Raw genomic sequence first — 27224 nt, 5'->3', positions numbered from 1 at the left:
CCCAGTCCAGGCGAGGATTCAAGCTTCTCTATGATGGAAACCACCTGGACAACTGAGAGCCTTCACAGAAACGGTCATGTATTTTGTGTGTGCATGCGTGTATTTACACTAGGTTGCGTTTCATCTACTTGTGTGTTGTATTTTTGCTCAATCAAAGTGTTTTTTTACAGGACACAGTCAGTTTGGGCTTTTGTGTGTGCATGATGCACACATTTTTGTTATTTCTTTTTTTAATGGCTTATGGAGTTGATCCAGCACTCACACAGCACCTCCCTGAAGGCACATATTACTTCAAACATGCTATAGCCTAATATATAAACTTAAAAATGTAAATATATACAAATACATATAGACTCACCATCAGCTTTTCCTTGGCTAGATCCTGAGAGTCACTTAGCTCCGTGTAAGTTTAGTCGAGGAGCATCTGGAAAATGAACAGCATAAAGTGACATCTTGTAACCAGACAGGAGTTGTGATTTTTTTTTTTTCTTTTTCTTCAACAGCTGAAATAGTTTTTATTTATTTATTTATTTATTTATTTTCATGTCTGTGATTTCTGCAGTCATAGAAACTCCAGTAAAAGGTGTTAATTATTTAATGTTGCCGGTATGATTGCCTACAGGTCATTTTTATGCAGTGGTGGGCACAGTTCCACTAATCTGCTGGCCGCTAATTAGTGAAGCTAACTTTTTTCTTAGCCGATTAGCTTTCAGCTAATTTTGAAAACCATCAGCAGACCACTTAGCTTCTGCTAAATTTAGTTCCACTAACATTGTGTTTTTTTTTTTTTGTTTTTGTTTTTTGCTGGCATAGTGAATAAACTTAACAGACAAAATCATACATGTTAGTCCCTGTCTGTTGCGTATTTTGCAGTCGTCAGGCCGCTGTGAGCTCAGTCCTCCCCCAGCAGAGCGGAGTGGGCCGGCTGTTGTTTCCAAAGGAAAAAAAAAAAAAAACGTAATTTACTTTTCACATGCAAGAAGCCAGACAGCGGGCAGGGTTAGGGTTAGCAGCGGGCAATGTGCATGAAGATAGAAGCTGTGGCTCAGTGTTCATTTGGGGTTTGTGATCGCTTTTGAGTTTACTCAGAAGCCTTAGCGGTGTTTAAACTCATAACTGGCTTATCAGTAGCTGACAGTGTACCGAATCAGCACTGAAAGTTAGTGGTTAGCTGTAACGTCCGCTAAATTTTTATTTTTATATTTTTTATTTCAGCACTTTATTTGTTTAGCGTTATAAAATTTAACTTTTCAGTTAGTGGATTAGCGGTTATTGAAGCTAACTTTTTGGTTAGCTGTGCCCACCACTGTTTTTCTGTCTATTTTAGCAGCGTCCTGCTCACGGTACGTATGAAACATAGACACTGTCAGGTCTATTCTCTGGAGGAGCACCACAGTCATGACATGAGACACACTTCGGGGATGTATCTGTGACGCCTCTCGGACACTCGTGATGGCAGTGTACAGTGTGCAACCTGTTTACGTGATGGCCTGAATGAAAATCAACACGTAACCTAGCAGTGACGTACACGCCACGCATACAGTTTGTTTCAGGCCTTAGCCTGCACCCTGTGATCATCCTGAAATCACAGCGCTGAGATTGCATAAAACAAAACATTACAATAATCAATTCTGGAGGGAAAAAATACATGAATCAGTATCTCAACATCACCAGAGGCAAGATAGGGCTGGCTTTTGACAGTGTTTTGGAAATGAGGAGTTGAGCTGCTTCTCTGATATGTAGTTTGCATTCTTTTTGTTGTTATTATTTAGAACAAACGTTGGTTGAGCACGGGGCCCAGACACCTCCGCCCAGCCCCTTCTCTGTGCAGGCCTTCAGCAGAGCTACATCATCCAATGGAGCACAAGGGTTTGACTACGGCATTTCAAACAACAAAGGTCAGTCAACCAGCAGCTGATGGTGTCTCATAGATAAAATGTTCAGAAATGTATTCTTAACCTGCACTTTGGACATTTTTTCCCCTCCTTCCAATAAGTCAACAACTTTGAGTTCACTTTCATTGTTATCAATGTACAGAGAGGACCAGTCAAAGGAAAATTTGAATAAATGAAGGAGAAATATACAAAGTGTGCATGAACAGCTTTTTCCTTTTTCTCCACGATTAGACTCATCTGTCCTGATGATGAGCTCTGCTATAACAGAATAGTGTCCCCATCATGCACTTCAGGTAAAGATGGATGATAGGGCAACCTCTGATTAGGAAGGCAAAATATCTCTATCATCCTCCAGTGGGAACAAACTCCTAACTGTTTAGTGTTTTAACTGTAACACGTGAATGCACCAAATAGAAATTATGCCCTCATGCATAGTTTTATAAGACTGAAACTCCACAATTACGGGACCTTGGGGAGACTCTAACAGGCAAATTGTTAATTATGATAGATTACCATATTTTCCGGACTATAAGTCTCACCAGAGTATTTCTCACTTCTGTCCAAAAATGCATCATGAAAGGGGGACATGTTTAATTCACACTAGTCTGTAGCGCACATTTATTTTTGAAGCATGGTGCTCTGCTACGGCTTCATGTAACAACACACACAATTCATTTAATCAGCACATTATTTATTTGGACTATTATTATTTAGAATGCAAACATTGCTTTATAGTGCAGCAGATAAGTGAAACAATCATGCAAATGGTGATAAAAGCATCAAATGCGGCAGAAATACTCCTTAGACACTCCTCTTTTGAAAAAAACGATTGTCCACTTGACTTTTCACTCGGTGGACAGGTAGGGGTCAATTGAAGAATTACACCGAGGTCAAAATTAAAAGATACTCCAATCATATTGAAAAATATTCCACATTATTTGCCTGATCATAAAGATTCCAAAAAGGTATAGTTTGGACTATCTGTGACTGAATTCTGTGGAGTTACGGGATTAAAAACAGCAAGAATGGTGACAAAGGTCAGTGTCATTTTGTACAGGGGTCAAAAGTTAAAGTTGCTCCAATTTTGGTAAAAACTGATGCAAATTATTGGTTGAGCTAATAGGATTAATAAATGGAATAGTGTTGACAGTGTTGAATGCTTGGTCTCCAAAGTAAAGGTCAAACAAGGTCTACGTTTATTGAATTCTATGACATATGACATATGTTACTCCGTAACGTGATAAGTAAGATGAAACATGGTCCAAGCTATTCGTTTTTAAAACCGTGTTAACTCAACTAGTAATTTGCATCACGTTTTACCAAAATTGGCGCAACTTTAACTTTTGACCCCTGTACAAATTGAAGCTGACCTTTGTCACCATTCTTGCTTTTTTTATCCCATAACGCCATAGAATTCAGTCACAGATAGTCCAAACCATACCTTTTTGGAATCTTAATGATCAGGCAAATAATGTGGAATATTTTTCAATATGATTGGACCATCTTTTAATTTTGACCTCTGTGTAATTCTTCAATTGACCCCTACCTGACCACCGATTGAAAATTCAAGTGACCAGTCGGTTGTTTTAAAAGAGGATTGTCTGAGAAGTATTTCTGCTGAATTTGATGCTTTTATCACCATTTGCAGGATTCCCCTCTATATATTCTCTTACTGCTGCACTATTAGCAAGCAGAAGCTAATGAGTGTTATTGTACAAGGTACAAAATGTGAGTAAACTGATTCTTGTGGTGAATGAACAGACGATCATAGGTGAGGGAAACATGCAATGTAATTAAACATTTGAAAACGCTGTATATATATATATATTTTTTTTTATAATGAAGAAAATATTTGTGAAAGATAAACTTACCTTAGCTTAGTTGACCTGGGGCCTGTACTACGAAGCGTGGTTACTGGCTTATCAGGGTAACTTCGGGAGTAAGTTGATGACGTGTGGAGTAACTTCCCGGTTAACCCGTACTACGAAAAGTGGATAGGTTTTGATCGAGGTATGCTGCCATGGCAATTTATGCTGTGTGCCAAACCTGCTCCGAGCAGGTTATGTTCTAGGTTAGCTTGTGGTTTTTGCTGATCCACTCCCTTTATAAGTACCGTCCATCCACCTTCAATCACTCCGAAGACAATGCTGGCCTACCTGGATGATCCGTTTGATATTGGGGCACAAATTGTGAGGGCCTCTCGTCGCAAGGCGAGGGTTTTTAAAGACCGCCAGAATCCGCTGACATACCCGGATGATATTCTCTATGAAAGATATAGATTCTCAGCCGAGGGAATTCGTTATTTTTGTCAGCTGATCGGGCCAGAAGTCTGTAACATCACCCATTGTTCACTGTAAAAAAAAAAAGGCTGTTGTTTTTACAGGAAAACGCTGGCAGCTGTGGTTACCAGGGAATTGCTGTAAAAAATACAGCAGTTAAATGTACAAAAAAGAGAGCTCTTGTTTGTAGATTTAACAGTTCCTTTAATGTGAGTCAGCCATGGTTCATTCACTGTAAATCCATATACATATTATGTCTGTAATGTTATCTACTGTGCTGCTGTATGTTTTACAGGAATTCCCCGGTAACCACAGCTGCCAGCGTTTTCCTGTAAAAACAAGTCATTTTTTACAGTGTAGCAATGCCCCGACGATCGAGCAGATAATGTGCCTTGTGCCTATTTTGCCAGTGGACAATTTATGTATTCCATCGGTGATGCTGAACATCTGAGAAAGAATACTGTATGTCGTATGATTCGCAAGGTAGTACTTGCGCTATCTAAACTGTTGGATGCATTTGTCGTTTTCCCTGGCCATTTATCCGCAGTGCAAATCAAAGAAGGGTTTTATGCAATCGTGGGTAATTACTAATATCAAATTAGGTCTAATGCATGTCCATTAATTAGGCGAAGTGGGGCTTATCAAGCTATGAATATAAACCTACCGTTCTGAAGGATGTTTTTATATTTCATCTTCACCTGCTGCCAGGTGCGTTTGGCACTGCTATTACATCTGAAATATTGACAGGATTAGGAATAGCAATCATACAGTCAAGGTAGCCTATTTAGGAAACATTAAATTAACCTAACATTTATTAGTAGGCCTATGCCCACTTCTGAATCGTGTTGCATCTGGGCGTAATTAATGAAAGAGGGTCATTTTTTTACACATATTAGACATTCCACAAGTTAATCATCTGTAACAAATTTGGAGAACAATTGAATTGTACTTACGCATTTACCTGATCAGCAGTACGTTGCCAACAAGCCTGTCTTACTTTATTGGCAGACGATGTGTTCGATTTCCCCCTTAACATTAATTTAAATTCCTCGTAGCTCCGCATAATAATCGTGCATTCTTCTTCGGTAAAGTAAGGTGACCACGCCATCATTGAAAAATGGTGACGTACGCTGCAACCCGTCCCTTTTATGTGAACGCGCACATACTCCAATTAGGTTAACACAGGTTCAACAAATCAACATCTTATTCAGCGTCATAGTACCGATTAACACCACTCAAGAAAACCTGGTTTTGTCAACCCCGGTTTAAGAGGTTGACCCTGGGTTACACCTGGGTAAGTTAACCCCGCTTCATAGTACAGGCCCCTGCTGTTGCTATTCTTGTTGTCTCACACAGTCCAGTGTTATGCAAAGTAGTATAAAAGTTATACTCCCTCTTTTTATTCCAGAGTGTGGTCTTTCAGTTTGAGAACATGATTTCTTAACTTGTTCTCAAAGATAATTTTTTTTTCCTCATTGAGAGCTGCTACCGCTTGCTGTTTATGCTTGCTGCTGCTTCTACTTCTTGTTTTACAGTGGTTGACATCCCAGCTTAATGTTGCGCTGCCACCACCTTCTGCTCCAGAGTGTGAATCACAGTACTTCATTCAGTATGCAGGAGTACTGTCGCTTGTCACACATGTAGGCAGTGCTTTCTTGTTACCATATATGATAATGCAGTACTATTTCATATATACATCATTTCAGAGTATAAGTTGCAGGACCTCCCAAACTAATAATAAATAAACAAATAAAAAAATTGACTTATACTCCGGAAAATGCGGTACGTACCCAAAGACCTATTAGAAATTTCAGCAAGTTTATTTTAATAGCATAATGGAAATGGAAACTCTTTGGCACCTACTAAAAGCACAGAAAAAGTTTTATTGTCACCATTTCAGGTTACATGGGTTATTAGATGGTTGGCAGTGACCTAATAAGTTAATCTTTGGGCTAAAACATTGGCTGCTATGGTCGTCTTTTTTTTTTTTCTGTCTTTAAAAAATCTTTAATGCAAAAACATCACTGCGTTGTGGAGCATATGTTTCTGTATGTGTGCATGTGTCAGTGTGCTTCTGAACAGTTGAACGATGCTATGATTCAGACTGTCCCAGCCCATGTGAATGTAACAGTCAGATCAACAATGGTAAATTGTTCTGATCATTTTTCTGTGACTTCCTTTTCAATCCCTCGTTGCTTTATTTTACTTCTCTGGAAGACATTGGGTCAGTTACATAGCCACAGCATCCCCCCCAAAATTTATATTTAGACCATTTCCACGGATCTAAATATTCATCATTTTGAGGTTTTTTTTTTTTTTTTTTTTTGTGACTGTTGGTGTAAGGCTGCTGCTACCGTCCCTTGAAGCATGGTATTCTTTATGTAAGGGATGGGGAAATGCTGTTTGGATTGTATTGGAGTCATCAGTATTCACAGAAAGTGCTTCATCTCTGAGGGCATTCTTAATATCATCCAGACAACTCACAGTGCAGGGTTTGGTGGAATTCTTGGCTGTGTCAGAAAAAATGGGCTGTTATAGCAGTAAGGGTAGGGAATTAAGCATTTTTTTGGAGGAAATCTGAGTAGGTGGCACAGTTCTGAAAGAAGACTCTTCGGTATTGGGCTGCCTACTTGGAGTGGTTGACTTAGACTGATCCTTTTGCCAGGATGTTTGACATCTCTGGTACTAGGGCACTGGTGGCTGACATTGCAAATGCGGTGAAACAATTCAGGGTGGCTGCAGTGATCTGTGGAACCGGGGCTGAACTCCTTCAAGAAGACAGATACGCTGTTCTCCTAGCATTGCAAACAATATTTTCTTCTATTTGGGCAACTTGTGTCATCCCAGCAGACTAGAAGAAAGGAGTTGTTCCTTTCTAGAACAGAAACAGTGATTGCCTGTATTGCAACAATGGCATTGGTACTGTTCTGCTCCCTGTACCTGGCAAGGGACTTTACAAGAGTTATTCACAGGATGGTTCAGTCCCAGCTATGTACTGCGTAATGACCAGAACAGTCTGGTTTCAAGCTCAATAGCTCAGCCACTGACCACCTTGCTCTGCAAGTCCTTGTATAACACGAACATGAATATCAGCACTGCTTCCTGTAGTGCTAACCAGTGTCTAAGATGACAGCCAGATTCTTTAGTCCTTGGTCACTCTAGAAACTCAGTAGATTTGTTACCACCAACTTAATTCTTGCGTACAACTGCAAGGATTTTCTGTCAAATGAACAAATCCTCAGGTAGACTTGGATGAAGGTACTACTTGCTTTCTAAGCAACCGTCACCTGTGACACTGTGACCATGTGGCACACTTCACTGAGCATGGTCCAGGGCACAGGTGCATCAGTGATGAGGACTCCGACAGTTGCACAAGACCCAGGAGACACACTCGTATCGTCTGGCTGCAGGAGATAGATGGGTACCTGGAGGTGGGGATGGACCTGTTGTACGCCTTGGTTTTTGCCAACCAGGATTTAGGGCAGTTCCATAATATGGTGGATGCTACGATGCGCGACACCAGCACATGGTCCCAGACCTGACCTGACTCACTGACTGGATGCTAAATGCATGCACAAGAAAATGAAGACCCCTTTGAAAAGTGGGGAAATATTATTGTTCAGTCATCAGTGTTGTTTTTTTCTCTTTAGTCTTTGATGCTGTTGTTGTAGCTACCCAATGTGACGCTTGTAATATAAGTGCATAGATAATCCCCTCTGCCCATCAGTCGATATGTATTTTCCCATATTGCATTATGGGAGATGACTGAGTGATTGATGGACAGTTTACGCTGAGTGACTTGCGTGCCCTTTTGGAATCCGTAAATCACTGTGTAGTGTTTCCCCTTCCTTTGTCTCCCATTTTTGCAGGTGACCGGTTGAGTGCCATACTGAATTCCATTCAGCCTGGGCCTTTCCTCTCAACACCTCCCTCCTCCTCCTCCTCTGTATTTGAGCAAGCCACCCAACCTCCCTCCTCTTCCTCCTCCTCTTCCTCTCTTGTCCACAGTCCATTTGTGTTTGGACAGTCTCCCTCCAAACTGTCTCAGCCACAACCACAGCTCCTGAGTAAGTCTGTCCTCCTGTCTGACAGCGCTCACCTGCACAGGTTGTTGGTGGCGCCTGAACTGGTTTTCCTGATTTTCTCATTTTTGTAGTTTGTCTGTGTTTTGACTAGAGCTGGAGTGATACCTAATGCGTAACGCTGTTATATTTCATGTTTCAGAAATATAATTAGCAGAATGGTCTGTTATTGAGCTTCAAAGTCTTGTTTCTTAAAGCTACAGTGTGTAGAATTTAGGAGCATTAGCAGAAATGGAATATAGCATTCATCACCATTTTCATTGGTATAAATGAATCAATAAATATATTTTTCCTTGATAAGATTAGAATGAGTCCAGCGCATCTATAGGGGAGCGGGCCCCCTCATGGAGGCTGCCATGTTGGTACAGTCGGCCATAAGCCTGTCGCATTTTGCAGCATAGCTGCAAGGCTGAATGAAAAAAGAATAATAATCAGTGGTTGCTCTTCACTAATCATGACCAGTAATAATGAAATACAATCTGCAACCTCACCACTAGATGACACTAAATCCTGCACACCGTAGCTTTAAATAAAACGGTGATCCTGCATTTCCTTTATCAAAAACAAGATTCTGAACTTCAGTTATTCACCAAATGTCATTTTTGCCATGGTGCAGAAATAACTGGGCTGAGTCATTCTTCTGCTTGCTTTTCCTCGTTTGCTCAGCTTATCCCTCACTTCTTCATTATTGCTGCTGTTTCAGCTTTAGATTGGCACCTTCCATCTTTCATTAACGTCTTGTCTCATTCTTTACCTCAACTCATCCAAATCTTCACGGCCAATGTATCAGTTTTAATGATTAAAAAAGCAAACTTGAATTCAGTTTGACACGACATCATTTCACAAACTGTTGTCATTATAATATATCAGGTTTGAAATTTCAGGAACTAATTCATCAAAACATAACGTGAACAAAATTATATCGGATGGGAATCCGAGACGCGCTTTTCTGCCTGTACATTTATCAAGTCTGTGTTGCCGTCTTTCTCCATGTGGGTGTGGTTTGGTTTCTTTCACTCTTTCTGTGTTAAATTATTTTTGATCTTTCCCCTTTTTGTCAAGGTTTCTATCTTTCTGGCCAGTTTTTGACATTTTTCTCATTTTTCGTTGTTCGTTGTGTGATTGTTTCACTTTCTCTGCTTCTCTCTGATGCTTCTCTTTCACTTTCTTTCACTCTGTGGTCACCTTCTTGCATTCCATGCCTTCTTTGTTTACCTGCCACTGTTTTCCTGCTGTAGATGGTTCACCATGCAGCCTTGCTTCGCGCAAACTTGCACAAAAAAGCAGTGTGTCCGTGGCTGGGCATGGCACTGCTCTGTCATCTCTCGCTCTAAGGCAAAAGGGTGGGTAACCACAGCATGCATGTCTCCCTCAGACTGAATGACGCTGGGCACAAACTCGGGGAAGAGCAGAAGCCTGGGTGTTTTGGCTTATGTATCACATAATGGCCAACGTCTGTTAAATCCACGTCCCTCAATTGGGACAGAACAAGACCTTATCTGGCAAAACTTAATTGAGCATCTACTATGCAAGATTTTTGGTTTACAGTTCAGTTTAATATTCAGTAGAATTAAAGGGGAACTTTGACATTTTTCAACCTGAGCTCTATTTTTAGACATTTTGAAGGTCATCTTTTCACCTGGGACAAAAGTGAAATTAAGTAGCGCATTATTGATTTTGAAAGCCACAACTGTCTCAGGCTAACCGACTAATTAAAGTGATGGCACGGGGCAAGGTAAAAACAATGGGTACATTGCTTGTTGTCACAACTGAACAGTTGAAAATCTCATTGGAATTGTTACATGCATGGGGAAAATCCCTGTGGAGGTAAATGTGTGTGAGTTTACTTTACGGTTAGTTGTGTGATGAGCGGATGCATCTTACAGAACAAGCCAATCATTGGCAGTTGACTTGCAATACCTCAGTGGAGAATTGCACCGGGGAGGTCGGACCATTTTTGTCCTTAGTGAAAAGATGAACACCTCCTCAAAAAAGAAAAACACAAAAAGAAAAATGTCTCACAGTTGAGCAGATTATATCAATTCTACGACAAAATTGTTCACATGTTGATACAAACACAAAGTTTGGCATGATGATTCCAACCGATAGTACTTATCAAATCTGGTCAATTAGCCACTTGTAAATTCAAAATGACAGCCATTTTCCAAGATGGCCACCAAAGTGACCTACTGAAAATTATTTTTTGCATATAAATTTTCCAGCTTGATTAATTTGTGTAATATTCATGGCAAATTGTATCTTATTCATCACAGTGGATTTGTTTTAGAGCATCAGTGAAATCCAAGATGGTGACTATTTTCAAGATGGCCTCCAAATTAACCCCAAGATAATTTTTTTTTCTCTCAAAAATGTCATTGCTTATTTGATTTGTGTGATCTTCATGTCAAATTGTAGGCTTTCAGGAATGCTGGATTAAATTTTTCATGTTCCAACAGCAGTGTGGCAACAATAAACACCTTTTTATTAGGCCAAGAGATGTACACCTTGAAACCATGTGCTGGATGGGAAACATTAATAATAAATGTAATAAATTTTATTCTGAGTTGGCACATGAGCAAAATAAAACATAGTGAATGCCAAATAAAATATAATATAGCAAAATGGAATTTGGCATGAATATCATTTTAATCAACGCAATAGGAGCATTTCCATGCAAAAGTCATTTTAGCAGCCATCTTGAATTTTCAAGTGGCCAATCGACCAGATATGCTAAGTAACATCACCATGCCAAATTTGGTGATTGTATCACCAAATGCACAATTTTTCCATTATCAGCTCCACAATTGTAAAATTCTGGAGTTAATATGCTATTGAGTGACTCCCACGCAGTCAGAAATATTTTTGTTACTAGACAGATAGAAATTAAAAGTCTGCATTCTTGCACATAGAAATATAGGGGTAATATTTCTGTACCCAAAGATACAGAAATGTGGCAAAGAATTTATACCCTTTTAGGTTGATTCCTTTACCTTGATTTCCTAGTTTGTAAAATATCAAGTCACAAGAATGATCCTAAAACAATACAGATACTTTGTTGCTAGAGTTGTACTTTTGGGTACAGGAATTATACATCTATTTCTTTGTGTGCAGAGTCTAGTTAACACCTGTGCCAGACCAAATATTAATAGTAGTCCTACAACCTAGAGTAGTCTAGGAACCCATCTTTCACCCAGTCTTCCATAGCACAGTCTCATCATCCACAAACAAACAGTGTTGGGAGAAACCCTGCTGAAGTTCAAGTCATCTCTTTACCTTTTGATGCTGTTTAGTTTTCTTTCTCTTCATCATAATGGTGTTCTTTTGACATTGCATCTTTTATTTTGAAGTCCTGTTCTGCACTTAAATGATTGCATATTAACCTTTGAAATCACTTTTTTTTGGTAACAGTTATGTTTATACATTTCAGGTGAACGAGGGAACCTGTTGTCCAGCACACGACCCATGTCGCCAGGATCCAAACACCGTCAAGAGAATCGTTCACCAAAACAGGAGAGTCGAGGAAGCCGCACATCTGACCAGAGCAGAGTCAAGACTGGTGACAGTGGACTTTCAGCAAGTGAAGCCCTCATACTTCGCTCAGACACAGCCAAGTTGAGGTCTGACTCTCATAGCCGTTCCCACTCCCCAAATCACAACACTCTGCAGGCATTAAAGGCCGATGGACGACCTACAGGGCTACGTGCTGAGTCCCCGAACCCAGGCTCTCGTTCTTCCTCTCCTAAACAGAAAGTCCTGTCCTCTTCAGGCAGGTTGAGTCCCTCCAGCAACACCACCCAGCACTCATCTTCCACTCATCATGACAAAAACCTCCCACCTAAAGTTAGTCCATCCTCCAAGGTCCAGCTGGACCCTCCGAGAGAAAGGTCTAAATCAGATTCCTACACCCTGGACCCTGACACACTTAGAAAGAAGAAGATTCCACTTACAGAGCCACTGAGGGGCAGGTCTACATCCCCAAAACCTAAGCTGTCCCCTAAAGATCCAAATAAAGGAGTGATAAATAATGTGGAGAACCGTGTTCCTTCTCCACATGTGACCCAGGAAAACCTGCACAGCGAAGTGGTTGAAGTTTGCACCTCTAGTGCGCTCCTTTCTAATGAAGATACCAATGATGAGAATGTAGACGTCCGGAATGTTGATGAGGGCTCATGTAAGGTGCACTTTAGCATTGGTAAAGCCCCAGTCAAAGAGGAACTAGAGAGCCGTTCATCACCCAAAGTCAGCCGTAAAACCTCCTGTCGCCATGCACGCCCAAAGAAGGACAAATCTGGTCCCCTTTTTAAAGCCGAGACTTCCCAAAGACTCACAGAACCTGCCAAACAGGCCATGTCACCCTCTGTGGCCGAATGTGCACGAGCAGTCTTTGCAGCATTTTTGTGGCATGAGGGTATTGTCCATGATGCTATGGCATGTTCATCCTTTCTCAAGTTCAACCCGGACTTAACCAAAGAGCACGCTCCTATTAGAAGCTCGCTTGGAGGACAAGGAGCAGAGGAGAAGGAGAACAAGTTAAAGAATCGTCACTCCTTAGAGATTTCCTCTGCCCTGAATATGTTTAATATTGCTCCCCACGGCCCAGACATCTCCAAAATGGGCAGCATCAACAAAAATAAAGTCCTCTCCATGCTGAAGGAGCCTCCACTCCCAGAAAAGTGTGAAGATGGGAAAGCAGAAGCCATTTCTTATGAAATGGCTTCTCATCCGGCTATGAGAGCAAAATCGATCTTACCGTTGACTTTGCAGCATCTGGTGGCGTTCTGGGAGGACATCTCTATGGCCACCATCAAGGCAGCCACCCAGAACATGATCTTTCCCAGCCCGGGGTCTAGTGCCATGTTAAAAAAGAAGGAGCATGAGAAAGATGGTAAAAAGGCAAAGAAGGAGAAGAAGAAAAGAGAGAAAGCCGAGGTGCGACCAAGAGGGAATCTGTTTGGAGAGATGGCACAGCTGGCTATGGGTGGACCAGAGAAGGACACGATCTGTGAGCTGTGCGGAGAATCTCACCCGTACCCTGTCACGTACCATATGAGACAGGCCCACCCAGGTAAGAAAAGTTTGAGGAATGATTGGCTCCACCTGGATTTATTTATTTATTTAAGTTTGCAGTAAGAGAATTTGGCAGTTGAAGAGAGATCTCTTCATTTTTCAAAAACAAACAAGCAGAAGACCTTTTCTCGTTGGTCTGCTGTCTGGTACAGGACAACAGAAAGACGGCTGCCAATGATAACTCAGAAAGGAAATGATTGTTAAAACCTGACTGCACACAACTTGATTATTTATATAAATTGCAGAAGACCACCTAAAAGCAGTTATGTAGTTTTATCACCTCAGATTCAGCATAATCTTTGTTAAAATAACCATCTTTGTGCACTGTGCATTCCTCATTCACATGCACACAGTGCATTATTTATTGGAGAGCTGTTGAGGCCATAAGCTTGAGAGAAAAAGCTACTTCTTCATAGTTTATTTTATTCAACATTCAGGGTTTTTTATTGTTGTTGTTTGTTTACTGAAAGAATTGCTGAAAGTTCTACTTACAAGACTCAAATTTCATTTTTGAAATTTGTATTATAGATGCATGTATATTTGCTCATAGCAAACCAAAATATTTTTTGGATTTGTGTTAGTATATGATACAGTTTGTATCAGTTGCCCCAAATTTCACGTTTATTTCCCTTAATTTCTGCAAATTGTAATATTCATTCATTCATTCATTCATTCATCTTCTTCCGCTTAGTCCAATTCTCATAGAAAGTTTACATTTCATATTGCAAATTGTTTAAAAAAAAATGGTCAAAATGTACAAAATTCAAAAGCTTAACTACCCATGGAAAGTTTCTGGCAGTTTACCAACCATTTGCAACCCCTACTTGAGCTCACTCCTTGTTGCTTTATATTTCAGGCTGTGGCCGCTATGCAGGAGGCCAGGGTTACAATAGTATTGGCCACTTCTGTGGTGGTTGGGCTGGGAACTGTGGAGATGGAGGCATAGGGGGCAGCACTTGGTACCTGGTGTGTGATCGCTGCCGGGAGAAATACCTGAGAGAGAAGCAAACTGCCGCCAGGGAGAAGGTAGTGTATAACTTGCAAGCCATTATCATTTTACTGACGTCATCACTTTACCACAGTCCATCCAAGCCCAATCTACCTCGTTCATGCCAGGTGAAACAGTCCAGAAAGAAACCTCTGCAAGTGAAGACCCCGAGGGCACTACCCACTATGGAGGCCCACCAGGTGATCCGGGCAAATGCTTTGTTTCTGCTGTCGCTCAGCAGCGCGGCCGAGCCAAGCATGTTGTGCCACCACCCTCCGCGACCGCTGCATTCACAGCTTCCTAGCCTCAAGGAGGGCGTTTCAGATGAACTCCCAAATAAGATGGGCTGCCTCTACCTACAGACACTCGCTAGGTATCAGACAACTCAATTAATTATAGTGGCAGTTCTATTTCATTCCTCCTGACGGCCAGAGGGCGGTGCTTTAGCACCTGGATAACTACATGTGCGCAGCACAGAGGTCGAGAATATATACCAACAAAGTCACACCATTGAATGTGACCTGGGTGACGTCACTGGTTGTCTTTATATACCAGACGCACCCAGCGCTCGCTTCTTTTCTACATTCTCGCATTCTTAGAGGTTGAGAACGCATTTAGCTGCGATTGCCGCTCTCGCTTGTAGCCTCGCAATCCACCTTCGGTTGGAGCTACGTGCACTGCACACGTCCTCCAGAGGCTGCGAGACACAGCTTCACCGTTTTTTGTATTCTTTGACGCCTGTTGTGAGTACACCTTCCTAAACGCCGGGTGCGCGCCTTGCCGCTGCCCTGCTGGATATTTTCCTCTGTGCACATTAGCTGTGTTGTTTCGATGAAAGCTGGCTATTTGTTTAGTTGTGTCGCTAACCCCGTTAACTACGTGGTAGTGTGTGTATCAGAACCAGTATAGTGTACTGTGTTGGGCTTGCCGTGAGTGTTTTCCACTCCTTGAAGTACTTTGTCTGCACTGCCGCCATTTGCTAAGTTTAACAGCGCCACTAGCAGCTAGTGCTGTCGTCGTTGCTCTAAGTGACTTAGCACTTGGGCTGTGAGTTTTTTCGGCTGTGTTCATCGTGTTATTACTGTGGCTGTGAGTGTTTCACGCTCCGTGCCTCGTGTCGAGTCTGCGGCTGTGAGTGCTTCACCCTCCGTGGCTCGTGTCAAGTCGACGGCTGTGAGTGCTTCACGCTCCATGCCTCGTGTCAAGTCGACGGCTGTGAGTGCTTCACGCTCCGTGCCTTGTGTCAAGCCGACGGCTGTGAGTGCTTCATGCTCCGTGCCTCGTGTCAAGTCGACGGCTGTGAGTGCTTCACGCTCCGTGCCTCGTGTCAAGTCTACGGCTGTGAGTGCTTCACGCTCCGTGCCTCGTGTCAAGTCGACGGCTGTGAGTGCTTCACGCTCCGTGCCTCGTGTTACTATTTACACTGCGTGTGATTCACGCTTTGTCTTTCCATTTGTAACCATCAGGGCTTGCGTTATATGTTTTGCCCCTCCTGTCTTGGGATCGGACACCTGAGGGAAGCCCTGACTGGCGATGCCTGCCTTAATTGTGCCAGCATGCCACTGGCAGAGAGATCTGCTAGACTTGCGGCATTGGAAAGTGGAATATCTAGTGCGACTTTGGCCTCCAGCCCCAGGAAGGACCCAAAGTGCCGTAAACGCCCACATGCAGGAGCCCCTTCTGCTAAGAAGGTTACTCATGACCATGCTTTGGCTGAAAAGGTCGAAACGTTGACTTCTGAGTTTGCTCAGATTAAGTCCTTGCTTCTGAATCTACAGCCTAAGGATGCAGTGACAGTTCCTGCTGTCCCTAATGAGGCTGATCAGACCAATGTAGTTACTCAGCAGGAGGACAATGTCGTGTCTATTGCTGCAACTGATTCCTTGTACATGACAAGTGATATAAACTGTGTGGAGGATGAGGATGAGAGGAGTCTTTCTCCAAGCCATTCATTAGTGGGCTCTCATACCTCCGAGGCAGAGTCCATGCCGCAAACCGAATCTGGACTATCCTTTGTCAAGCAAGATGTTCAGTTGGCTTTATCCAGGCTTGGGGTCGAAAATCCCCCTGCGGAAACCACCGCTTCAAGTGCCTTTTTCAAAGTCACTCAGAAGCCTGAGTTCAACGTTCCAGTTTCACAACCATATATCGAGGAGCTCCACCGATGTTGGGCGGACCCCAAATCATTGACCCATCTATCGCAGGACTGCAGAGCCCTTAGCTCTGTGTGATTCAGCGCAGTATGGTCTGAACCGTATGCCCGCCGTTGACAGCATTATTGCGAACCTGGTTGTGGCTCCAGCTGATGCTGCTCGGCCGGATGCCCGCTGCCCACGCCCTCAGTGTAGGGTCACTGATGATCTCCTCACCAAAAGCTATGACATAGCTGCTCGCATCGGTCGCCTGGGCAACTCACTGTCCCATTTAGCCCTTGCCCTCTCAAAGTCTTTGAGGGAGGCAGAGGTTGATGATGCTACGCAAAGTCTTAGTGATGCCTCACTCCAAACCTTTGCTTATATGTCCAGAGAGCTTGGCAGACTGATGTCAACCCTTAACATCACTAGACATCAGGTGTGACTTGCGCAGTCCCCCCTTTCCGAATCCTGCAGAGGCACACTCCATTCGCTGCCGGTTCTTCCAGGCCAAATATTTGTACCTGCGGCCCAACAAACTTTAGAGCGTGCTGTCGAGGCTAGTAAATCTCGGCAACAGTTTGTTGACCTACACTGGTCTTCCAGACCTCAGCCAGTCAGACGTGCTACAGCTTTTCACTCTACATCCAGGCTTCCGCCGACTCCCAGAGCTGCACGTGCTTTTGCAGTTGAGGGCCAGCTCTCCCAGCAGCCTGCCTTTCGTGAGCCTACGGGCAGACCCCCGAGAACTGAACGGTTTCGCAGAGCTTCCAGTAATCACACCCAGAGGTTCTCAGGGATGCAAGGCAGAGGTGGTCGCGTCTGACGAAATCAACTCAGCCACTGGGAGGCTCAAGTTCAAGACCCATGGGTCATTTCAACCTTGTTTGAAGGTTACAGAATTCAGTTCGGATGTCGTCCTCCAAAGTTCAATGGGGTGAGGATGACTGTTGTTTCCAACTCGGTGCAGTCTGCTGCCCTACAACAGGAGATTTTGGAACTCCTGGAGAAGGGGGCCATAGAGCCAGTTCACAGATCAGACCAGCTCAGGGGGTTCTATTCAATTTACTTCCTTGTTCCAAAGAAGGATGGCGGCTTTCGTCCTATCCTCGATCTCCGACGTCTGAATCGTTATATCAAAGTGCTGCAGTTTCACATGCTCTGCACAGTAGACGTCCTTCAAACTATCACACCAGGAGACTGGTTCACAAGTGTCGACTTAAAAGACGCCTATTTCCATGTGCCAGTGGCGCCTCATCACAGGCAGTTTCTCCGCTTTGCTTTCGAAAGTCAGGCATACCAGTTCAGGGTGCTTCCTTTCGGCCTCTCTCTTGCCCCTCGTACATTTACCAGATGTATGGCTGCAGCACTAGCCCCACTGCAAGCTCTTGGATTAAGAATCCTACCCTACTTAGACGATTGGCTTGTCTGCGCTCCGACTCAGGAGCAGGCGCACAACGACACAGCTCTTCTACTAAACCATGTCTCTCATTTAGGACTCACAGTGAACTTTGCAAAGAGTTCTCTTGTTCCCAGTCAACAAACGACCTTCATCGGCATTGCCATCAACTCCCTGACTATGACTGCATCGCCATCCCTGCAGAGAGTGGACGATGTAATTCGTCTCGTCTCACACATTCAACGGGCTGTGACGCTGCCTTTTGGTTTGCTGCTCCGGTTGATGGGCAAATTGACTGCAGTGTCGCTAGTGGTACCTTTGGGACTTCTGTTCTTACGTCCCCTACAGATTTGGATCAACAACCTAGGCCTCAACTCGAAGTTGCATCTGCACAGGCTTGTACGACTCTCCAACCAGTGCCTTCTGCACCTCAAACCCTGGGGGAACGTGGACTTCATCTGCAGGGGTGTCCCTCTAGGCTCTGTTCCTTCTCGCCGAGAGGTGGTTGTTACAGATGCATCACTCAAAGGTTGGGGGGCCGTGTGGAATCACATGATGGTGAGGGGTGTCTGGGGTCCCCAGGAGAGACTCCAACACATAAACGTGCTGGAGCTTCGCGCTGTGCGACTGGCTCTCAAGCATTTCCTCCCAGCCCTGAGAGGAAGACATGTTCTTGTCCGGTCAGACAACACGTCAACAGTCTATCACATAAACCATCAGGGGGGCTCCAGGTCCAATCACTCATTGGCAGAAACTCGGAGGCTTCTCTTATGGGCGTTGCCTCGCCTTCAGAGTGTCAGAGCAGTTCATCTGCTCAGTGTACAGAACAGCGCAGCGGATTTACTTTCCAGACAGAAACCACCACCGGGAGAGTGGAGACTGAACCCGATTGTGGTCCAAATGATCTGGCAGAAATATGGTGCAGCGGAAGTGGACCTTTTCGCTTCAAACACCTCGACACATTGCCCACGATGGTACTCCCTCTTGGAACCAGACAGCCTGCTGGGGCAGGATGCATTGGCTCACCCGTGGCCGGATTGCCTCCTTTATGCCTTCCCTCCTCTCCCGCTGCTGATGTTGACACTGCACAGGATAGATCAGAGCAGACACAGGGTGCTGCTGGTTGCTCCATTCTGGCCTGGGAGGATTTGGTTTCCCATGATTTACAAACTCCTCGAGGGAGAACCTTGGGCTCTCCCGGAGAGGAAGGATTTGTTGTCACAGCTACAGGGGAGGATTTGGCACCCTCACCCAGAACGCCTTCAACTGTATGTGTGGCCGTTGAGGGGCCAGACTCCTTATTAAGTTCTTGTGACCAGGCTGTTCAGACTATCCTTAATTCACGTGCTGCTTCTACCAGGGCTTTGTATGACAACAGATGGAAGCTGTTTGCGCGGTGGTGTGAGAAACAAAAGTTAGACCCGGAGAATTGCCCTGTGCCTATTCTCCTCACATATTTACAAGAACTGCTGGAGAAAGGACTTTCTGTTGCTACCTTGAAGGTTTATGTTGCTGCAATCTCTGCCCGGCACGTCTACGTTGATGGCCGGTCAGTGGGTTCACACCTCTTAGTGTGTCGTTTTTTGAAAGGTGCTCCACGTTTGCGGCCTCCAAGGCTTGCACGCGTACCTTCATGGGACCTTCCTCTAGTCCTGGAAGGTTTAAGCTTATCCCCTTTCGAACCAGTTGAAAGTGCTGATCTTAAATGGGTGTCAGTGAAGACTGCCTTTCTACTTGCACTGTCTTCGGCTAAGCAGGTGGGAGAGCTCCATGCCCTCTCAGTCGCTGGGGACTGTTTGCGATGGAATTCTGACGGATCTGGGATTACGCTGTGGCCTAATCCGTCCTTTTTACCCAAGAGAATTTCAACTTTTCATGTTAACCAGCCAGTTTCCTTGGCTGTGTATGTCCCGCATTCTGATCCAGGATTATCTGTTTCAGGTCCCCTGTGTCCGAATGTTGAAGCAGTACATTAGTGCGACTGCCGGGATCCGGAAAATGGATGCCCTGTTTGTGTGTTACGGTGATCACAAAAGAGGCTGTGCTGTCTCAAAGCAGCGACTCTCGCATTGGGTCGTGAATGCCATTTTACAAGTATACAGGTCCAGAGGTCTTCAGCCTCCTAAGGTTACGTGCCATTCCACCAGAGGGGTGTCCACCTCCTGGGCTGCACTGAGAGGTGTCCCTTTTTGTGCTGCTGCTACGTGGGCTTCGTCCTGTACCTTCGCCCGCTATTACAGACTGAATGTGGCCGCTCCTCCTGCGGTGACTTCGGCGGTGTTGTCTGCCTCCACTCCCCACTGCTGATGCGAGGTGAGTGTGACTCTTTGTGACCTTGTTGGTATTAAGTCATCCAGGTGCTAAAGCACCGCCCTCTGGCGGTCAGGAGGAATGAAATAGAACGAGAGTTACGAATGTAACTACGGTTCTATGAATTCCGGATGACCGCCAGAGTTGCTTGTCACTCAGAGTCTAGCGAGTTCATTCCGAAAAGAAGCGAGCGCTGGGTGCGTCTGGTATATAAAGACAACCAGTGACGTCACCCAGGTCACATTCAATGGTGTGACTTTGTTGGTATATATTCTCGACCTCTGTGCTGCGCACATGTAGTTATCCAGGTGCTAAAGCACCGCCCTCTGGTGGCCATCCGGAATTCATAGAACCGTAGTTACATTCGTAACTCTCGTTTAAAGGTATCAAAACCGTAACAGCAACGTGTTTTGTGCAGTGATTTATTCTTCTCACCTTTTTATTTCCCAGGCAACATACAGAGAACTTTGGAGGCTACCAAGATGACAGTCTCTTCCAAGATGAGATGAGATATTTGCGCTCCACCTCGGTTCCCGCACCTTACATTTCAGTTACCCCGGACGCCTGCCCCAATGTTTTTGAGGAGCCAGAGAGCAACATGAAGTCAATGCCGCCAAGGTAAGAGTCAACTGGCACTTCAATACTGCAAAAGAAGCTTAGGTAAAATAGAAAGAAGTGAAGACTGAGGTTGAGTGAAATTATCTGTCTGTGCAGCAAGATAGTTCTGCTTGACAAGAAATCTTAAAATAAGTTGGTTCCAGTCGAGAAATAAGTAGGGTCTGCTAGCTACTTGAAATGAGCAGAAAATGCCTGTTTATTAGTTAGTGTACTTGAGGTCAGACTTGCTACAGCAAAGTAATAAGTTAAATACACCATTAACAAATCTTCAATCATATTTTTGAATTCCTTATTAAGATGGAACAATTTTTTTTATAGATTCTAGGTCTAAGCAGGTGTGCAGTTTACACGAGCGAAATTGGCTGCCAGTGCATGAAATGAATTTTACTTGAAGGAGGTGATGTCTAGTGGTTAAGTGGTGGGATGGAGACCAGAGGATCCTCAGTTCAAACCTCCATCAGGCTGGAAAATCACTAAGGGTCCTTGGGCAAGGTCCGTAGTCCTCAAATGTGTAATGAGTGCCTTGCTTGGCAGTACGCTGACGTGCATGCATGTGTGTGAATGCAAGGCATCATTGTAAAGTGCTTTGAGATTCTGATTCAGATGAAAAAGTACTATATAAATGCACTGCATTTACTTGCTGAGGCATTGTGATGCTAGTCAGAATGTCCAACTCAATATAGCACATAAAATCTTGTCATTAGGCCCAAAAGACAAGTTTCAAGCAATTCAGTTTAAATTGTGATCTTAAAGTAAGGCCTCTGTAGCCTTTAAGCATTTATTTTTATCATTACTGTTAATTTATTTTTACAAATATGTCCCTTTATATCTAGTTAAAAATAACTAAAGAACACAAAGTTTCTTATCAAGAAAAGCAGTTGACTACCTAACTAACTAACCACCTTAGTGTCATGTGTCAGTGAAATGTTTGGTTGGACCCCAGAAGATTTTCAGGTTTCGGGGCCCTGACATTCTTAAGACCGGGAATGGCTATTAAAAGTACAATCCAGAGATATTTTTAATGTCTTGAGTTATCCATATTTTACAATTTTTGTTCTTCTCGTTTCTAGTCTTGAGACCAGTCCGATAACAGACAGTGACACGGCGAAGCGCACAGTGTTTCAGAGGTCATACTCAGTCGTAGCCTCTGAGTACGACAAGCAACACTCACCCTCCCAGGCTCGTGCCAAAGCCGTCCCCAGGCGAAGAGTCCACAGTGGTGACGCAGGTAATCACACGTCACTTGTGGTGAAGGTAAATGAGTTATTCATCATGTGTGAAACTGACCTTTTTTGTTCCGCCCTACAGAGGTGGGATCTTCCCTGTTACGCCATCCCTCTCCAGAACTATCCCGGCTGATCTCGGCTCATGGATCCCTCAGTAAAGGGGAGAGAAACTTCCAGTGGCCTGTCCTGGCTTTTGTAATCCAGCACCATGACCTTGAGGGTCTGGAGGTGGCCATGAAACACGCACTGAGGAAGTCTGCCTGCAGGGTGTTTGCCATGGAGGTACAGCTGCACAACATCTTGCTTGCAGTTATTGTAAATTATGCAGGAGTCAGTGAAGTGATCTCATGGAACATGTTGGCGGTCTCTTGTGAATAAATCAGGCCGAGAGTTCATATCTTTTATTTAAACTGTAGGATTGTAGGTTTGTGTTTCAAAGTATTTGTTGCTTTTGGTTTGTCTCCATCAGGCATTCAACTGGCTGCTGTGTAACGTGATCCAGACCACCTCCCTGCATGACATCCTTTGGCACTTTGTAGCTTCTCTCACCCCGTCTCCCTTTGAACCTGAGGATGAGGAGGATGATGAGAACAAAGGGAACAAAGAAAACGTGGACCAGGTGACAAGTCCAGCAGAATTCCAGGATGTTTTTGGTTGTTACCACGGTATTCTTCCTTCATTAACTTTTCCACTTCACTCCCTTCCAGGAAAGAGATCTTGGCGTCTGTGAGCATCCTCTGTCAGACATTGTTATTGCTGGAGAAGCAGCTCATCCTCTCCCCCACACCTTCCACCGCCTCCTTCAGACCATATCTGACCTCATGATGTCACTCCCTGGTGGTAGCTCGCTGCAGCAGATGGCTTTAAGGTACAGGTTCTGAAGAAAAACTTTAAAAAAAATTCAAAATGTACTCATGCTATTTTAGGTAATTTTCAGTATTCAGCATAAGAAATAGTGACAAAAACTCTTTGAGGTATCTGTTTTGCATGAGATTTGTTGTTCTACCCTTTAATTTTATGCTATTGTTATCATGTATTTTTTAAGGTGTAGTTGCTTGTTTGCTCAGTGCAAATACCATGTTTTTAATCCCCTAGTGAGTCAGAGACTCCTGGTGTTGGTTGGGTGGGTTATGTTCTTCATATTCTGTATTTGTATCAAACTGATGTCCATTATATCCGCATTTGCATAGCCTGTGTTCTGCAAATTTTGATGACATTCAAAGCACCCTAAATGGCATTTTAAATACTAATATAGCAGCCAACAACTGTTTTTGATGTAAAGATTTGCTGGTGAATTGTATCCTGGGCAGAGAAAGAAACAACCCTCCCTCTGTCTTTTTTTTTTTTCCCCCTGTCTGCATATATAGTAATGGTAAATGCCACACTGGCAGAACCATTTATGAACATTAATACACATATATGCAATTTATTCTTGCAGGACAGAAAGTATGTAGTGCATGAGTGAATGTGGTGTGCGTGTGTGACCCCCATTCGCCCTTCCCGATCACCCTACAACATCCTACTCAAAGCCGACTGACAACTTCTATCAGGAGGGACCGACTACCAAAACAACACGAAGACAGACAAAAACGAAAGACAAGTGGTGACAGTAATAACTGTGAAGTGAGACACCGAGGAAATGGGGTCCCACCATAAAACATGCTGGAACAAACCACCACACATGAACAAGCAGTGACAGCGACAGTCTGTTGTCTAGTTAGTGAGCATTCATTGCCTAATCTAGGACACCAGAGTTTTGATCCCCTTGAGAGCACCCAAAACCAAATTGTGGTGTCGGCCACGAACACATGACCAGCCACACACAGAGATCCAGATCACAGCTATATATCCGATCACTACTGTGGCTGGTGTGTTGGGCCAAGATAATAGTACAGAACCCTACCATAAGACATGGACCACTCCGGCACGTTGGAAGCCATACGGCCGACCGCAAGCGATGACGGAAAAGGGCCCAGGACGCAGGGCCCCAGGAGGAACCAGGCGAAAAAAAGGGAAGCGGAAGGGCACAGGGGCCAGGAAGGGCAGCCACCGGGGCAGCACGACGGACCAAAAAGGGAGCGGCCCGACGGAGCTGGAACACATCCATGACACCGCTCCCCCCAAAGGAGGCACAGGAAGTAATCCCATACCCGAGGGAAGCACGCAGGGCGCCGGCATGGCCCACCAAGAGGGGGAGCCCAGAATCTCACCACCCCACCCATGGCCCCAAGAGGGAGGAGCGAGTGGCGGCGGGGACAGGGGGGCAAAGGAGCCATCACGACTGAACCCAGAGTGCAGGCAGGGACCACCGGCACACGAGGGCTGGGGCCCGGCCCCCAGAAAAGAGGTGAGACCCACCCCCCAGTCCAGGAAGCACACGAGGCCCCCGACACCCGAGACCCCCCCAAGCATCCCCACCCCGGATCCCACCCCAGACACGAAGCCCAAGATCGGTAAACCACCTAAGCGAGAATGGGGCAAAACCACGGCCCCCAAACCCACAGCAGCCGTCCACCCCCCATGCCAGACTCCCGTGCTCCACCGCCACCACCCACCCCCTCAACAAACTGCAGGACCCCGGGCCCCACAAGTCCCAGAGCAGGGCCCCGAGACCACGACAGATCCGGCGAGGCAGACCCCCCCACCCCAGGCCCCAAACATCCACAGCCATCTAGGGCAAACCACACATGCCACACTCACCCTACCTACCAACCCCACCATAATTATTATGGTTAACTCCCTTGTTGTGTGCGACCCCCTAAGTGAGCAAAGATAGTGTTGCATTAAAAGCAGGGCAGGAGGTGGCAGGTAGCAGTGTGTTTGTCTTAATTTGAGCTTTTCGGTTCCTTTTTTATTGAGCCACACCAGCTGTCTTGCGCATACTTGTTCGGTACATGTGAACTGTTGCCCCTCCCCACGTCTACAAAGAGTGTGTAATACTCACCGCATAGCTTTGTGCATTCAAATGATGGAGAGTAGGGACTTTCCAGAAAGGACGATAATAATCCACATTTAGAATCTACTGTAAACAGGCCTCTGATCAAGAATGTGGTTGGACTAGAATCAACATGCACCTGACTTTTCCAACATGTAGACCTGTTGAGGAGCTCCAACTGCCATTCCTTCTGCTCAAAGTGAGGGAGGGGGTGTGGCCAATGACGGAAGCTGTGTTTTGTTCCTCCAATGATGCTGCTGCAGAAAATCATTTAAGCATCTCGTAGCTCACGTTCTCTGCTTGTAGGTTCCACCTTGTACCTGGGGTGATAACACTTTTTTGAGACGGTGTATATGAATTTTAATAGCAACATGAAAAGATTTTTGATTGAGACAAGATGACATGTGACATCCTGCCCATGACCGGGTGTTGGATTCAGCGATCTCATGCTGTGAGCTTTAAATAAATTATTTCAGGTTCTGTCTTTTTGTGTCCTTGATCAGTGTTTTTGAGCTTCAGTCTGCAGCTTTTATGTTATTCTTTCAGGTGCTGGAGTCTCAAGTTCAAGCAGTCAGACCACCAGTTCCTCCACCAGAGCAACGTCTTTCATCACATCAATAATATCTTGTCCAAGTCGGACGATGGAGACAGTGAGGAGAGCTTCAACATCAGCGTGCAATCAGGCTATGAAGCAATGAACCAGGCAAGACAACAGACCCGGGATCATTGTCCCAGTATTGACATGTTGACTGTCTGTTGTGATGTTTTAACAGAACAAAAGTTGATGAAGTACACTGACATCATGCTGAAGTATCTGTTTTGGTGGCAGGACCTCTGCTTGGTCACCTGTCTGAAGGACTTGACCAGCGTAGTGGACATCAAGACGTCTAGTCGTCCCGCTATGATTGGCAGCTTAACAGACGGTTCCACCGAGACCTTCTGGGAGTCTGGAGATGAGGATAAGAACAAAACGAAGAGCATCACCATCAGCTGTGTGAAAGGCATAAATGCCACCAATGTGTCTGTTCACGTGGACAACTCCAGAGACATTGGAGTAAGAAGTCCAACACTGAAACAGTCTTTGGGAATGCCGTTGGGAGATTAAAATGTGTTTGTAATTTATTTCATTTTCTTTCTATCATATCCCCAGAACAAAGTGACATCTGTGTCATTCTTGTGCGGAAAAACGATCGAGGATCTCTGCAGATTTAAACAGGTTTGCTTCAATTTGATATTAGTGTTGTGAAGTGTAGTATCGTGGATATTCTGGTGTGAATGGTCTCTTAAAGGTCTTGAACTATATTTCTTTTAAGATAAAGGGATGGGTTTGTTTTTATAACCTGCATAGTCTGCATGATCCTGCACGATCTCTTATTCCCATGTGTAGAGACTTGCGCCTGGTCCACGTACGCTGGTATTTTTTGAAAACGTGGATTTTCCACCTTCGGTTTAAAAAAAACATTTCCATCAGCATGAAAATGCAAAACACATTGTAAAGTGCTGTCAAGTGTTTTACAAAGCGACAGATGGTGAGGCTGTGTTCATGTAACCTCACAAAAAGTTAACTTTTTAAGTGAACATCAGAGCCAGGGTTTACTTTTTAATATAATGCTGTGCAAAATCCTAAAGCTCTGCTGTGTGTTTCAGTGAAGAATATTATTGTCCGTGTTGTTAACTATGAAAAATGATGGCGTCACTTCATCACGTAGTCTGCCGCTGCAGGCGAGAGGAATTTGTCTATGGAGACTGATGTGACGGTTTTTCTTCAGTCAGCATGTGAATGCAGCATTACCATATTAGTCATGTTGGCGAGTCAGAAGCCCTGAAAAAGAGACAAAAACTCTGTTTTCCTTGTCAACACACAAACACTGAAACTGGCATTTACCAAACTTTTTATCCCCAGAGTTTTACAAAAGACCCAATTTTCAGTGACCTTTGTGTAGACAAAAAGCCAGAACACACAGAAAAAGCTACATTTTCCAAAATAGTGGACAAGGCATCAGATGAGAAGTATCACTTGCATTGTGAGAGATCGCCAGCTATGACATTTTGGCCATGTGGTGTGTTTCTTCGGCCATGATTCAGCATACGGGTGCCTCAGTGATAATCTCAGCAGTTGTAGAAGGCCAAGGGCATGCCCAGGTTTTACCTGTCTGCGGCCAGTAGATGGTTAAGTTTGGCACATGGCGATGGATCAGTTGCCTTCCTGGGTGGTTTCCATCCAGGACCCAAGGTGGTTACATGGTATGCCTGCTCCCAGACTCCCAGAGGCTTGATGGCCTCATTATCATTT

At 44.4% G+C, this 27224-nt stretch overlaps 1 protein-coding gene across 15 annotated transcripts in view; it reads left to right on the top strand.

Annotated features, from left to right (window-relative positions):
- The window catches only part of mycbp2 (MYC binding protein 2), a 172343-nt gene that overhangs the window by 133038 nt on the left and 12081 nt on the right, over positions 1 to 27224 (top strand). For 10 of the 15 annotated variants that reach the window (XM_034187197.1, XM_034187194.1, XM_034187196.1 and 7 more), the window contains 13 exons: positions 1773 to 1898; positions 8044 to 8241; positions 11684 to 13321; positions 14180 to 14349; positions 14440 to 14684; positions 20603 to 20770; positions 21841 to 21998; positions 22079 to 22278; positions 22466 to 22615; positions 22704 to 22864; positions 25478 to 25634; positions 25761 to 25985; positions 26082 to 26147. In XM_034187197.1, the coding sequence (XP_034043088.1) occupies positions 1773 to 1898; positions 8044 to 8241; positions 11684 to 13321; positions 14180 to 14349; positions 14440 to 14684; positions 20603 to 20770; positions 21841 to 21998; positions 22079 to 22278; positions 22466 to 22615; positions 22704 to 22864; positions 25478 to 25634; positions 25761 to 25985; positions 26082 to 26147 (3662 nt within the window). The remainder of the gene's footprint in view (positions 1 to 1772; positions 1899 to 8043; positions 8242 to 11683; positions 13322 to 14179; positions 14350 to 14439; positions 14685 to 20602; positions 20771 to 21840; positions 21999 to 22078; positions 22279 to 22465; positions 22616 to 22703; positions 22865 to 25477; positions 25635 to 25760; positions 25986 to 26081; positions 26148 to 27224) is intronic. The other 5 variants (XM_034187206.1, XM_034187207.1, XM_034187205.1 and 2 more) reach the window with 1 other exon arrangement.

Source organism: Thalassophryne amazonica, chromosome 14, assembly GCF_902500255.1.
Source record: "Thalassophryne amazonica chromosome 14, fThaAma1.1, whole genome shotgun sequence".
Classification (NCBI taxonomy): domain Eukaryota; kingdom Metazoa; phylum Chordata; class Actinopteri; order Batrachoidiformes; family Batrachoididae; genus Thalassophryne; species Thalassophryne amazonica.
The sequence above is the reverse complement of the archived record's forward strand: the minus strand, read 5'-3'. Positions and strand labels throughout refer to the sequence as shown.